This window comes from Castor canadensis, chromosome 7 (genome assembly GCF_047511655.1).
Source record: "Castor canadensis chromosome 7, mCasCan1.hap1v2, whole genome shotgun sequence".
Lineage (NCBI taxonomy): Eukaryota > Metazoa > Chordata > Mammalia > Rodentia > Castoridae > Castor > Castor canadensis.
In genome coordinates this window covers 67,364,328-67,378,922 of record NC_133392.1, presented here as the reverse complement: position 1 = coordinate 67,378,922, position 14,595 = coordinate 67,364,328, and the positions used below count along the sequence as shown (strand labels likewise).

The window sequence follows — 14,595 nt, the reverse complement described above, 5'->3', positions numbered from 1 at the left end:
GAGAAGGGTGCTGGCTGGCAGTCATGGGGCTGAGGCATGAACATTTTAATTTAACCATAAAGTCAGTGTGATTCTATTCTGTAGTCATAGGTTGTAAGATCAGAATCATTCAGCTGGACTTTTTAATAGATAGGGATATTGATGTGGTTATTAGATTTATTATATAACAGGGTGTCTCTTGAGTTGGAACTTGACTTTTTTTTCCCCTCCTTAAAAGAGGTTGCCATTTGAAAACCGTGAGCAAAGAATGTATTTTTAAAAACTAGCAATGATGGCTTCCTCTGGGACACAAACTGGGTGAGTGAAGGACAGGTAAGATGTGACTTATTCTTCACTCTGAGTTCTGTTGTACCTTTCTAATTTTGTGCCTTCTGGAGGTCTTGCCTTTTTTTTTTTTAATCAATACCCAATGGTAAGGAAATCAAGTCATCTTGGAGCAGACCTTGTTCTGGAAAGTACTTGAGTGTTCTGTTCCGAATGTGGTTGAGTGGTCCCTTCCAGGGACAGCAGGAAAAAGTTACCAAAGAGGAAGGCTGCTGTCATTAGGAAGGACAAAATGACCAAAAATGCAAGTTGACATATCCCTAAATACATAGGATTCTCTTTTCTGACGTAAACAGTCCTAATGATCATTTCAGGGCTGATACAGTGGTTTCACAGTGTTGCCAGAGAGGGACCCAGTCTTCCACTCCACAGTCCCTCAGGCATGACCCTGTCCTCACTGCTCATGGTTTAAGGTGGCCACTCCCAGCCTTCCAGCCAGGAGAAAGGGGTAAAGAAGCCTAGCACTGCCCTTTAAGGAAAGTTCCCTAAAGTCACTTGACACTCTGTTTACATCCCCTCAGCCAGAACTTACGTAGCCAAACCCAGCTCCAGGGAAGCTGGAGAACATTTGTACTCTGAGTGGCTATGTGCTTAGCTAAAAATAGGAGCTGTGTTAGCAAAGAAACGGGTGACAGGAAGTGAGAAGCGATCGTATCACTGCTGCCTCATATATCAGAACCTGTTGTTGTTGTTGTTGTTGTTGTTTTTGACTTGACAAAGAACAAAATAGCCTCCTAGATTCCTTGGAATGGAATATTGCTGGGTTGTGGTAAGACCAAGGACCTCTCCAGAGGAAAAAAGGGACTGAGACTCTGATCCTTGGCTCTCCCCTATCCCTTTCTCACAAAGGTTACTCTGAAATTGTTTGTATAATCTATATACACTTGTCTGTAAGTGACATTTAAGTTACATCATATTCCCCCATCAGTAGAAGGCAGTTCTAAATGTCAACCTGCTGCGTTCTCACCCCTATGCAGGTCCAGTATAAAGAGTGATTTGCAAAAATGCCCACAGACCCTTCCCTTGTGGAACTAATCTAGTCACAACACTGCCCAACAGTGCTGTAAAACGAGCCACATGTGTAATTAAAACGAATAAGCTGGAGAAATTTTTCATGAATTTTACTTAACCCAATAGGTCCAAAACATTTCAACCCTCAATAAAACAATGCAATATTTTGTACCCTTCCCACTAAGTTTTGGAAAGCCACTCTATGTTTTACACCTAACACCACATCTCCAGTTTCAAATGCTCAATACCACATAGCCTAGGGTTGGCCACGAAGCTCCTCTCCTCACTAACCAAGGAAATTTCCAGTAAGTGCCTCTTGGGGCTTAAACATACCAGAAATCATTTCCTGTTGCCTGTGAACCTAGTCCCAAATCCAAGGTCTATTTGAAGGTATGTGATCCACACTCAGAAAAGGCAGAGAGACCCCGGAATGTGGTCTCAAGTCTTACCTTCTTCTTAGAAAACTTAAGAATTGTGCTTAATTTTCAATACCTGGCAGAGCCTGATGGGCTGGGGAAGTCAGGGATTAGAATTGTGTTCCTGTCCCCTTTGGCTGTCCCATCACTGAATAGGCCTGACCAATTCTTTTGTCACACATTGAATGGATTGTGATAAAGTTTGAGGTCTTTCCCATGTAGCCCACACCTGTCTCCCAGGTGTACAAAACAAGCAACTCCTTCAGCCTTCTGGAAGACTGTACTTGAATGGTATGGATTTGCAGGCTTGGCAATAAGTCCACTGCTCTGGCAGAAATGGACTAAGGTGTCCAAGACTCGTGTTCTGGTCACCACATTGCCCAACATTGCCTTTCTTCCTCTGGGTCTCACTTTTCCCATCTGTACATGGAAATTAAACTCCCAGCCATGTCTACTTTGGAGCATCCCGTGAGGCATCCAGAGGCTGGATGGCTTTGCATGTGGCTTAGCTGTGCTGTTAGAAGAGGCAGGAGAAGCTGCTCACTGCTCATGGAGTCTCAAACCCAGCCAGTTCCTCCTCCCGTTAAGTAATCGTCCTGTGACCTGGAACTGAGCCTGTGAAAGTGCCCAGGGCCCAGCCTGAGGTCAGTGGGGCTGCAGCTTATTCACTTTGGCTAGTTGTCTCTCCCCCAGGGAGTTTTGTTTTATTCACTCTTTATCCCCAGTGCATTACATACAGTAAGTACTTTAAAAATAGGAAGAGTGATGGAGGGGTGTATTCAAGGATTTGCTATATTACAAGAATATAAATGCCACAATGTACCCCTAGCACAAAAACAAAAATAAAATTAATTAATTTTTTAAAATCTTGGCAGGTAAAAACTATAAGTAAATAAAAAATAAAAATATTAGACTGGAGGTACAGGTCTGTGGTAAGTGCATGCTTAGCATGCAAGAGGCCCTGGGTTCAATCCCTAGTGCCAAGAAAAATACACAGAAATATATATTAGTCAAATGAATGAATAAGGAAGGAAGAAATTCAACCCTAAACTGCCGCTTCAAATTTAGCCTGAACCCACAGCATACAAAATCCAAGGACCCCAACCATCCCCAGTCCACCAGAGATGCTCAAGAGGCAGGTGTGGGGTGGGCCCGGTCACTGGATAGCTCCTTTGAGATTGCCCCTCATCCTGAGCCCCCATCCTGGTTCAAGAGCCTCCCTGCTGTACCATCTCCTTATTCAGTGACGGCACAAGCCTGATGCCACACCACTTGGCAAAAAGACTCAATTCCAACTTTGCCCAGAGAAGGCCCTTCACAGGGCTAGATCTAGGGCAATAGGTCCTGACCTCCACTTTTCCCCCCTCTTCCCCCATTTCTTCCACAGGCCTGGGCCCCAACCCTGGCCCAAACACAAGAGCCAGAGCCAAATGCTTCTAGCATATCCCACCACGGGTGATTTATTTAAGGGTCTCCAAATAATCACTTAAGTGTCACCATAGCAACCTGAAGAGTTGCCATGGAGACTGGAGCAGGAAACGTCCCCATGGAGACACCTGGGAGACTCCATAGGAAATCATTACCAGGTTGAGGGGGCTTGGGAAGGGGGAGTTGGACAAATAAGACTGCCCTGTGGTCTGTGTGCTGGCATAAGAAAGGGGCCGAAGGAGCAAAACGGGAAAGACCAGCTTAGAAAGGCAAGGGATTTAATGATCTCCACCAAACTAAAGTCCCATGTGATAAATAACTTTTGTCACATGCATACAAGAGGCCTGAAAGGAAGGCAAGACACTGGTGGCAGTGGTGGTTCCCAGGAAGGGCGGAAGACTTATTTTTCATTGTATATGCCTTTGTAATGTTTGAATTTATTTTATCATAGCATGTAAATATTAGCTATTCTTAAAACTGAAGAAGGCACTTACTGAAGCCAGGTGTGGTGGCTCACACTATAATCCCAGCTACTTGGGAGGTGGAGATCAGGAGGGTGGAAGTTCCAGGCCAGCCCAGGCAAAAAGTTAATGAGATCCCATCTCAACTAATAAAAAAGGAAGCTGGGTGTGGTGGTACACGCTTGTCATCCCAGCTACTCTGGAAGTGTAAAGAAGATTGCTCATGGGGGAGGGAGATGAGAGAAGTGGAGTGGGAGAATTCAAGTATGAAATATTTGACACATTGTAAAACCTTTGTAAATGCTACAGTGTACCCCCAACCAGCACAACAATTTAAAAAAAAAAGCTGGAAATAAAAAAAAAAGATCACTCATTGTCCAGGCCAGCCTGGGCAAAAATGCAAGACCCTATTCAAAAAATAAAAAAATAAAGCAAAGAGTCGGAGCATGGCTCAAGTGGTACTTGCCTAGCAAATTTGATACACTGAATTCAAACACCAGTACTGGAGGAAAAAAAAAATCGTTTACTATGTTAAATATTTCCTATCCTCAAACCAATAGGAATCAGGCCTTAGCTTAGTACTTGGGTGAGTCTGGATTCTTGACAGTAAGCCAACCTCCTTTAGGTAATCGTCTCTGTGGGCCTCAGTTTCCTCGAATGTAAAAGGGGCAGTTTGGGTCAGATAAAGGCGAAGATCCCTGTGGCTTCACATTCTGGGCTCACTAAGGATTTCCCTCAGGATCCTGAAGATTCAAACTGTCAGTAAGCATTAGGGAGTGCAGTGAGAGGAAAAGGAAGAGAAAGGGGTAAAAACAGCCCTCAGGAACCTTTGAAGACCTTTGACCATTTCATTATCCACATGGGATAAGTAAGGGAGGAACACCAGCCACCAAAAAAAAAAAAAAAAAGTGGGCACTGGTGGCTCACACCAGTAATCCTGGCTATTCAGGAAGCAGAGATCAGGAGGATCACAGTTCAAGGCCAGACTGGAAAAATAGTTCTTGAGACCCAGCTCTAAAATATCCAACACAAAAACAGGGCTGGTGGAGTGGCTCAAGTGGTCGAGCACCTGCCTAGCAAGTGTGAGGCAGGTCCTGAGGTCAAACTTCAGTGCTGAAAAAAAAATGCAAATCAAACTACGATGAGGTTACCAGGAGGTGGCACACATCTGTAATCCCAGCACTCAGAAGGTGCAGAAGGTGGAGGCTGGAAGATTGAAAGTTCTAGGCCAGCCTGGGTTACACAATGAGATCCTGTCTCAAAAACAAACACCACCACCACCACCAAACCACAATGAGATACCCCTCACAACCACTAAAGTGACTAGAATCAAGAAGACAGACAAATGTCACAAGGATGTTACAAAATCAGAATCCTCAGACCCTGCTAGAGGGGAATGTCAAACTTTTGGACACTGACAGTTCCTTAAAAGATTAAACACATAGTTACCACATATTCAAGAGAAATGAATCTCTCTCCACATAAAAAATGTATACAGAATGTCCCTAACTGGGCTGGGGTATGTGGCTCAAGTGGTAGAGTGCTTGCCTAGCATGTGCAAGGCCCTGCGTGCCAACCCCAGTGCGCAAATGTCCCTAACGCCATTATTCATAAGACCTGAGATCCTTCGACGCCATTTCACTATCCACGCATGTATGTGCTATAAACGTGCGTACAGTTGCTAATGGCACAGGACAAAATGTTCTATTCGAATTCATAACTTCTTTGTTCACTCTTGAGGTTCAACTTTTTGTCACTGTTTCTTCTTTTTTTTCTTTTTTTTGCAAGCTACCTACTCTTAAAGCCAGGAGAACAAGTGGACTCACTGTGTCGCCTCAGTCCCACTGGTGCTTCAAACCTCATTGTCCTGTTTTTGATAATTCACATTTTTGGCACCAGCTGTATTAATCAGAGTTCCAGGTAACAAAAAAATAGAAACCAAATCTGGCTAATGAAGCCGGGAAGTTTTGTTTTTCTTCAAAGAATCATCATGAAGGCTGGAAACCCAGGATGAGAAAATGGACAAAAACCAAGGGTGATTGGCAGCAGAGACCCAGTTGATCACACCCAATACTTGGTCCAGTCAGGGAGCTGGTCACTGTGCCAGTGGACCTGGTGCTACCTCAGCCCCAAATGCCAAAATAGGATTTCTCCATTCTCCAGTCAGCCATGCTGCCACCAGGGAACCAGGGACAAGAAGGAAACCAGGGACTTGACACAGTGAAGGAAGGGGAATTTAAGTATTGGGTTGGCCAAAATCTCATGCCCTTTACATTATGCAGTACAGAGAGTATGGACATCTCATATCCATCAAGACAGGTCTCAAAGTTAGGTGCTGGTGGCTCACCCCTGTAATCCTAACTACTCAGGAGGCAGAGAGATCAGGAGGAGCAGGGTTCCAGGCCAGCCCCAGGCAAAAAGTTCGTGAGACCCTATCTTGAAAATAATCAACACAAAAAAGGAGTGATGGAGTGGCTCAAATGGTAGAGCACCTGCCTAGCCAGTGTGAAGCCCTGAGTTCAAACTCCAGTGCCACCAAAAAAAAAAAAAAAAGCTGTCAACAGCCACCCTTCTCTGCTTTTCCTATGTAGAGATATGTAGAGAGCACCTGCTGGGTTTGTTCCATGCTGTCCCGGGCTTCCCCCGGCCTTTTTTTGACAGTGTTGAAGATGAAGCCTAGGGCCTTGTACATGGTAGGCCAGTGCTCTACCACTGAAGCTCCATTCCCGGCCCCCGGTATTGCCTCTTAAAATGATGTTCTGACATGGTAGATGCTTGGCTCAAGTGATAGAGCACCCACCTAGCAAGTGTGAGGCCATGAACCTGAGTTCAACTCCCAACATCACACATACACAGTTTTTAAAAGTTACTGTGAAAAAAGGCATGCAAAAATATAGATATGGGAATACATAGAGAAATTAGAGGACTACTCTAAGAGCCTCAGCTTTTTTTTTTTTCTTTTTTGGAACTGGGGTTTGAACTCAGGGCTTCATGCTTAGTGCCTGAGCCACACCTCCAGTCTATTTTGTCCTGGTTATTTTTTTAGAGATGGGACTTTTGAATTATTTGCGCAAGATGGCCTCAAACCACAATCCTCCTGATCTCAGCCTCCCAAGTTACTAGGATGACATGTGTGAGCCACCCACCAGTGCCTGTCAGGCTCAACTTTGAGGAGTTCTGGGGGTTGGGAACAGGGAAGAAAAACAGAAAATTGTGTGAAGAAAAAAAAGAAATACCTGATGAAAAATCATCCAAAACCAAAGGGCATATACTTCTAAATTAAAAGGACCCACTGAGTGTGCAGCATAATGGAACATCTGAAAGAGTTTGTCATTGAGCATATAGAAAACTAAGTGTGTCAGGGGGATGATAATTATTAGTTTCAGGGGAAATAAAAAATTGTGCGTAAAATGAGAAATAGAGTCCATCACATGGTTTATAGTGTGAATAAATGCTGGGCCGAGGGTATAGCTCAGTGGTAGAGCACTTACCTAGCATGCACAAGTCCCTGGGTTCGATCTCCAGCACTGGAAAAAAAAAAACTACATGGGAATAGAGGTCATATCGTGGTAATAATGTAGACTGTTTCTCTAACCAAATTATTATGTGACTATATATAAGGGCTGGAAAGGATGAGTGAGTTGTTGAAGTGAAGATGACAACAAATTGTGTCCCAAACTGAAAAATCATTGTATTGAGAGAAATGAAGATAAATGCCAAAAGAACAAGGTGTAAACACTGAAGGTGGAGATCTCTGATGAGGGAGGAGAAGGCTCTTTTCCGCACACCACTGTTTGACTCCTTAAAGCTATGTGAATGAAAAGTTGAATAAAAATGAAAACTTTGTCGGGTGCTGGTGGCTCATACCTGTAATCCTAGCTTCTCAGGAGGCAGAAATCAGGAGGATGACAGTTCACAGCCAGCCCAGGCAAATAGTTCGCAAGACCCTATCTTGAAAAACCCATCAGAAAAAAGGGCTGGTGAAGTGGCTCAAGGTGTTGGCCCTGAGTTCAAATCCCAGTATACTAAAATAAATAAAGCTACTAATGCCGTCATAGAAGCCCCATCTTCATCAAAACTGTCATTACCTCCCAAAGGCCTGTCCCCAAATACTGTGAACATGAAATTGGGGATTAAGTTTCCAACACATGAGTTTTGGGGAACACACTCATATCATAGAACCATCCTAATAACCTAACATCAAACTTGACCTTCCAGGATGCAGCCTTTTCCCCAAGGCAGGAGCTTCCCAAGGAGAGGGAGAAAGGAATGATGAAAAACAGCCATCACTTCCCCCTTTCCTGTTCCTCTCCATCCTCTACCAGCCCCTCCTGCTCCACACTGACTCTAGGAGAGACTCTTGCTTAGAAGCATTGACCTGTGGGCATGTTTACAGACATCGAACTTGCTGAGGGGATTAGGATGCAATTCAGAGCCAGCAGACAAAGCTGGCTTTACTTTTGCCCCCACATCCTCTATCCACAGCCCTGAGTGTAATAGCTGGGCAGACAGCTCAACCGACCCACCTGTGCGGCTTCCCCAGACATTCCACACCCAGACGGTGGTGCCTGAGTAAAGCTGAGGAGAAAGGGAAGGTATTAGGGGAGAATTAAGGCGAGGAAGTGACTCAGCCCAGTCTAAGCCTGCAGGCATCCGGAGGAGTTCTCCTGAGGCAGAGGCAGCATTTGGTTCATCTTTCAACTTGGCCTGGGAGTGTGGCTTTAATGGGACTTGCTCTGCCCCTGAGCACAGGGGGTGGGAAGGAAGAGCTGGTCAGGCTCCTGTCCCCACCCCACACCTGCCTCTTGAGTATCTCTGGCAGACTGGGGATGGTTGGGGTCCTTAGATTTTGTATGCTGTGGGTTTTTCTCCTAGATTTTTTTTTTTTTTGACTTCTGTAGGCTGGAACCAGGTTGGGGAGGTGATTCTGTGCAGGTGACTCCACTATTGGAAGAAGCTGCTCGTCCAGAAGACAAAAGGGCCTTTGGAGCCTGGCAGGCAGGAACAAAACCCTGAGGTTCAGAGGGAGGCCACTGTTCATAAAGAACATGTTTGCACTCAGACAATTCAAATTCAAGTTCTTGACTTTGGACAAGATACTGGGCTCTCAGAAACTGTTTCTTCATTGAGCAAACCCTGAAAAACAGAGCTACCTCAACTGTTGAATTTACTTTTTCATTCACTCTATGAATACTCTAATGTGCCAGGGTCTAGACTCAGTTTGGGAATAATTTTAAAGAATAAACCACCTCACCTCTATAAGATGGCTGTTTTGGGAGCCAGTCCTGGTGGCTCAGGCTGTAATCTCAGTGAGTTTGAAGCCAGCCTGGGCTACATAGCAAGATACTGTTTCAAAAAAGAATATGAAAAAAAGGAGAGAGAAAGAAAGAAAGAGAGAAAGAAAAAGATGGCTACTATGGGGAAAAGCAAACAGAAAATAATAGGTGTTGGCTAGGATACGGAAAAAACAGACCCTTGTGCACTCTTGGGAGGAAGGTAAAATAGTGCAGCCACTGTGGAAAGCCGTATGGGATTCTCCAAAAACCTAAACACAGACTTATACGTTACCCAGCAATTCCCCTTCAAGGTATATGGAGATGAGACTTGAAAGCAGGGTCTCAGAGATGTGTGCACACCCACGTGCCTTAGCAGCATTGTTCACACTAGCCAAAAGGCAGAAGCAACCCAAGTGCCCATTAATGGATGAATGGAGAAACAACTGTGGTGTACATGCAGTGGAATATTACTCACGCCCAAAGAAGGAAGGACATTTTGAACATGCTACAATGTGGACATCTTGGGGATGTTGTGCTAAGTGACAAACACTGCATGACTCCACTTACGTAAGGAACCTAGAGTGGTCAAATTCATAGACAGAAAGGAGAATGGTGGTTGCCAGGGGTGAGGGGAGGGAGCAATGGAAAGTTACTGTTTAATGGGCACCAAGTTGCAGCTTTGCAAGATGGAAAGAGTTCTGGAGATTGCTTGCACAATATGAACATCACTGAACTGCACACATAAAAGTGGCTATGCGGGTAACCTTGTTTTCTTTTCTTTTTTCTTTTTTTGGTGGTACTAGGGTTTGAACTCAGGGTCTAATGCTTGCTAGATAGGCACTCCATCACTTGAGCCACTCTGTCAACCCGGCTTTGTGCTGAGTATTTTCAAGATAGGGATCTCGAAAACTATTTGCCTGGGGTTGACTTCAAACCGAGATCCTCCTGATTTCTGCCTCCTGAGTAGCTGGGATTACAGGTGTGAGCCTCTGGTGCCCAGCTGAGGGCAACTGTCATTACATAGACCTTATCACACAGTTTATAATGATGATGATAATAATTTTAAGGACTTTTTTTTCACAGAGTAATACATCATTCCTTTCAACAACATACCCACATATACATGGGCAGAGAGAAGGGACCCAGCCACAACATAACACGTGGACATTATGGGTGCCTAGTGACAATTTGCTGAAGACTTGTTGGAAAGTGCTGTAAATGAGCACAAATGCCAGACAGGAAGCAGCGAGGAGCAGGCATCTAGTTTCATATGCTGGTGGGAAGGGTAGGCTATGGAGGAAGAACACTGAGCTGGACTTTGGAAAAATGAGAAGATCTGACCATACCAGAGAATTCTGGTTCTCAAACTTAACCACTTTCATGACTTTGGCAAAACATCCCTCTCCTCTTTGGCCTCATGTCCCTCCTCAGTAAAATGAAAGAATACCCACGTTGTAGGAGATGAGTAACCCAACACAGGAACTGGCAGTCAAGTAATGGTAACTTTTGGTATTATTAAAATCGTTGTAGTCATTTATTATATTTTGGTTCCTGTTGGGCAAAGGTCACAGCTGAAGCTTGAATGGTAGGTAGGGGTTTGATTACAAACCAGGCAGGAGTTGGGCTCTGCTTTCCCAGCAGTTAGGAGCCTCAGGAGGCTTTTGGGTCAGGGAATTCTGGGATATTACAAAGGGATTTCCTGCAGGGGTGCTGGAGGCTCACGTCTGTGATCATAGCTACTTAGAAGACAGAGATCATGAGGATCTCAGTTCAAAGCCAGCCTGGGCAAATAGTTTGCCAGACCCTATCTTGAAAAAAAACCAACACAAAAACAGGGCTGGCGGAGTGGCTCAAGTGGTAGAGCGCCTGCCTAGCAAGCATAAAGTCCTGAGTTCAAATTTTGGGACAAATGTACCTGGATTGCATGTGTGGCTTCTAGACTACCCCATGTGGGTTTCAACGCTGTGTGTATGTAGCAAAAGGTATATAGGTAGGAGTTCCTTAGGAGAGGCTGCAGAGAAAGGCTCCAACCTTAGAGAATCCAGATGAGGACCCAGAGAGGAGGATGGCAAGAGTATAACAGGGAAAATTTGACTTTAAAACTGGCGTGTGGCTCCATGGCTTCCTAGGCTATTTTGTGATCCTGAGAGACCTGACTTTGTTAAATGTCTATGTAACTTTTCCTTCTTCCTTTTTTTTTAGACAGAGTCTTCCTGTTATAGCCCTGGGCTGGCCTGGAACTCCCCATTCTCCAGCCTCAGGCTCCAGAATACTGGGGTTGCAAGCCTGGGCCACCATCAGCTTCTTTCCTGTTTCTGGTTGGCGAGGATACAGACATGATGGCTGGAGCTCAAGCAGCTCGTCATATACAGAGAGCCGTGGAACAAGATCAAAGGAACCTGTACTATGGAGCACTATACAAGCTGGGAGAGCTGACTTCTAGCCTTCATTTCTGTGGAAGAGGAATGTAATTGTATCTTGTTTAGTCTACTGTTATTTGGGGATTTCTGTCACCCACAGCAAAACATAATTTAAACTGTTACAGTATCCAATAAACTTTGAACTTACTCCTTCTCTGTGTTCTTTGGGCACCATTCAGCATCAGCTTCCCAGAACTCTCTCCTAGATGAAAGCAAGGAAGTTTAATTGGTGTTACAGTCCTGTTACCAATGACCACCATCGTGGCTCCAGTAAGATAAACTTGAGATGAGAGCTCCTAGAAGCAGCTACAAAGCCTTCAGAAAACAATGAAACATTAACCCACAAAGTTGAAAATCACGAACGCCATGGTCCAGCAACTTTTCTGAAATATATTAAAGATGCATGCATGGCAGGGGGAGGCGCTAGATAGCAGCAGTGTTACTCATCGCCAAACACTGGACACAATCCAAATGACCATCCACAGGACCATGGCTAAGTAAACTCTGGTTTGTTTACACACTAGAATGGCCCATGAGGCAGTGAGAATGGATGAGCGGCGATAAGCATCCACAGGGAAAACTCCAGAAAGTCATGTTGCACCAGAGCAAGCCACAGAAGAGAACGTGCAGCCTTAGGAAATTCAAAACCAGGCAACTCTGGACAATGTGTTGTCTAGTGACATAGACATCCATGGCCAAACAACTTAAGGAAAGCAAGGACAACTCCCCCCACCCTCCTCCCATTCAGAATAGAGGTGGGATGAGGGCAAGAGAGGCTGCTGTGATACTGTCAATGAAGGGGACCATGAGGTTCTATTTCTTACCCTGGAGGTGGTGGGGGGAGAGAAGGGTGAGATCAAGGGCATTTGCTTTGGCAAATGAAACTACACATACTTTTCTGAATGTGAGAGAGGCAGGAAGGGAGGATGTGTTGGCGCTGTTGTGACAGTGAAGGGAGACAACGAATGTCCTTTTTTTCCTTCTTCCTTCCCTGTCTGCTTAATGACTCACTCCACCCCCATGTAGCACTTACTCCATTCTGCTAGAATTACTGTTAGCTGTTAACAAGTCTGTCTCCCTCTGCCATTAATTTATTCATCCAGCTGACGATTACTAAAGTCCCCAAAGTGTCAGAAGGAGGAAGGGGATGACTACAGGGAGCAACCAATAAAGAAGCTCCTGCAGCAATGTGGCCTGACCTGGCCTTGTGCTGTCAGGCCGGATGCCACCAGAGATGGCAACATCTACCCTCATCCCCTACTGCCCCAGCTGAAAGGAATGGTCTGCCTGAGATTCAGGACTGGGCTTTCCTGCAGCTCTGCCCCTCGGCCACCCAGCACAGGCATGCAGACACTCAGGGTCAGTAGAAGTGAGGGCCTGGGTGCAAGTCAGAGGAAGATCTCCCAGTTTACAACACAGATGGGAGTCACAACCCTCTCTGAGGGATAGGAGTGTTCTGGTTCACTAGAACCTCACAGGTAAGATTTACCTGGGTGCTAGTTACAAGTGCAGGCTCCCAGGCCCCTGTGCTGGAGGGCCTGGCCCACTAGTAGGTCTGGGATTAAGCCCACAACTCTGGATTGATGTCAACAAGCCCATCCAGCATCATGTGTTCTCTTTTTCTTTTTCTTTTTTTTTTTTTTGGCACTGGGGTTTGACCTCAGGGCCTTATGCTTTGCCAGGCAGGCACTCTTACCGCTTGAGCCACTCCACTTGTGCGTTGTCTAGTGATCTACATACACACTCTGCTCTCCACCCAAGGCAAGATGTGTGTCTCACTGTTTAGGAAGCCTGCAGGGACAGGTAGGAGCAGACACGGTGGCCTCCTTACTCCTAGGAACGTGCTGAGCCTAAGGTAGAGAAAGCCTTCTGCATCTTTGTCCTCCCAGCACCTCTCTTGGGGCTCCATGAATGTTTGTGGGTCAAAATGGACTAAGAAGAGATGAGAGGAAACCCAGCATTTCTCTGAAATGTAAATGAATCTTGCTCCCAACTTTGAAATGCCCGGAAGATTCTCCTGTGTATGTTCCTTTGGAAACCTGCCAAGGAGGGATGGTGAGGTGGTTAAGAGCTCAACTCTGGACCTAGTTGAAAAAAAACTGTGTGTGTGTGTGTGCTTTGTTTTTTTGCCGTGCTGGGATGGAACCCAGGGTCGGGAGCATACTAGGCAAGTACTGTATCATACCACAGACTTGGATTTTAATCTCTGTTCCTCTCCTTGGGCACATCAGTTGACTTCTCCATGACTCATCTTCCCTGTTTGTTCAGTGGACAGGCGAGCGACAGTGCACACATCAGAGGATTTCTCCAAGGACTGAGAGTTGGCACATGAACAGTGGGCCAACACTGATGACACAGTGCTACACAGGAAGGTAAGCACTCTGATCTGGGACCCCCCCTTCTTCTATCTGGTGGTGAGGAGGTGGGGCCAGTCTTGGGTGGAGCCAACCTTGGGAAGGAGAAGGGACTCCTCCAGAGCCAGTGCCTCCCAGAATAAAAGAGGTTCACAGGGGCTGGGTGGGGCTCACACTCCCTGAAACCAAGGAGGAAAAATCCCTGCCGAGGACAGGGCTTGGTCCAGGCCATGAATGGCCTTTCATGGTTGGAAAGCTTCCCTGCTCCTAGCCACTCACTCCTGTGTGCGTGTCTGCTGTCATTCGCCCTCTGAAGTCTCATGATGGAGCTCACCCAAAACCTGTGGAGTTTCCGAAAAGGCTCATGAGCTTGCTTTCCTGGCCAGACAGGAGGGAGGAAACCAGAGAACAAGACTGGTTTCTCAGAGACTTCTGGAGAAGACAACCTCGGGTGAGTAAACACTTTTCTTTCCTGGGTGTCAGGCTCCTCCCTGGAAAAAAGGAAGGAACCAGACCTGAGGACATCCCAGGTGTACTCCGACAAGAGGGAAGTGGGTTATGTGGCAGCTGAACTGGGACCAGAGCTGACCCAGGACAAGGGGAAGCGTCAGGTGATCCCTACAATCCAAGGTATTTTTTTCCCCAAAAACATATATGCCCAGATTTATTATCCCATTTTTCAGATAAGGCAATTGAATCACAAAGCAACTAGGCCACTAGGAGTTGTGGAAATAAATGAAGCCACGAAATGAAAAGAAGCAGAGGCTATGATTTCCAGCATGCTCTACCAAGGGACTCAGCCACTGTCACTGGTAGAGACTCAGGCAGGAAGAGGAAGGGGAAAGCATCAAAGCAAGCAAGATCAGCTTCAGGCCTGGCCCAATTAAGGAAGGGCCTTTCCATGG

The 14,595-nt window shown here is 45.7% G+C and overlaps 1 protein-coding gene across 1 annotated transcript in view; it reads left to right on the top strand.

Annotated features, from left to right (window-relative positions):
- The window catches only part of Polr3a (RNA polymerase III subunit A), a 60,101-nt gene extending 48,711 nt beyond the window's left edge, over positions 1-11,390 (top strand). Inside the window, exon 31 of the mRNA XM_074079279.1 lies at positions 11,119-11,390. Within this exon, the coding sequence (XP_073935380.1) occupies positions 11,119-11,138 (20 nt within the window). The 3' untranslated portion in view covers positions 11,139-11,390. The remainder of the gene's footprint in view (positions 1-11,118) is intronic.
- Positions 11,391-14,595: the final 3,205 nt, after the last annotated feature.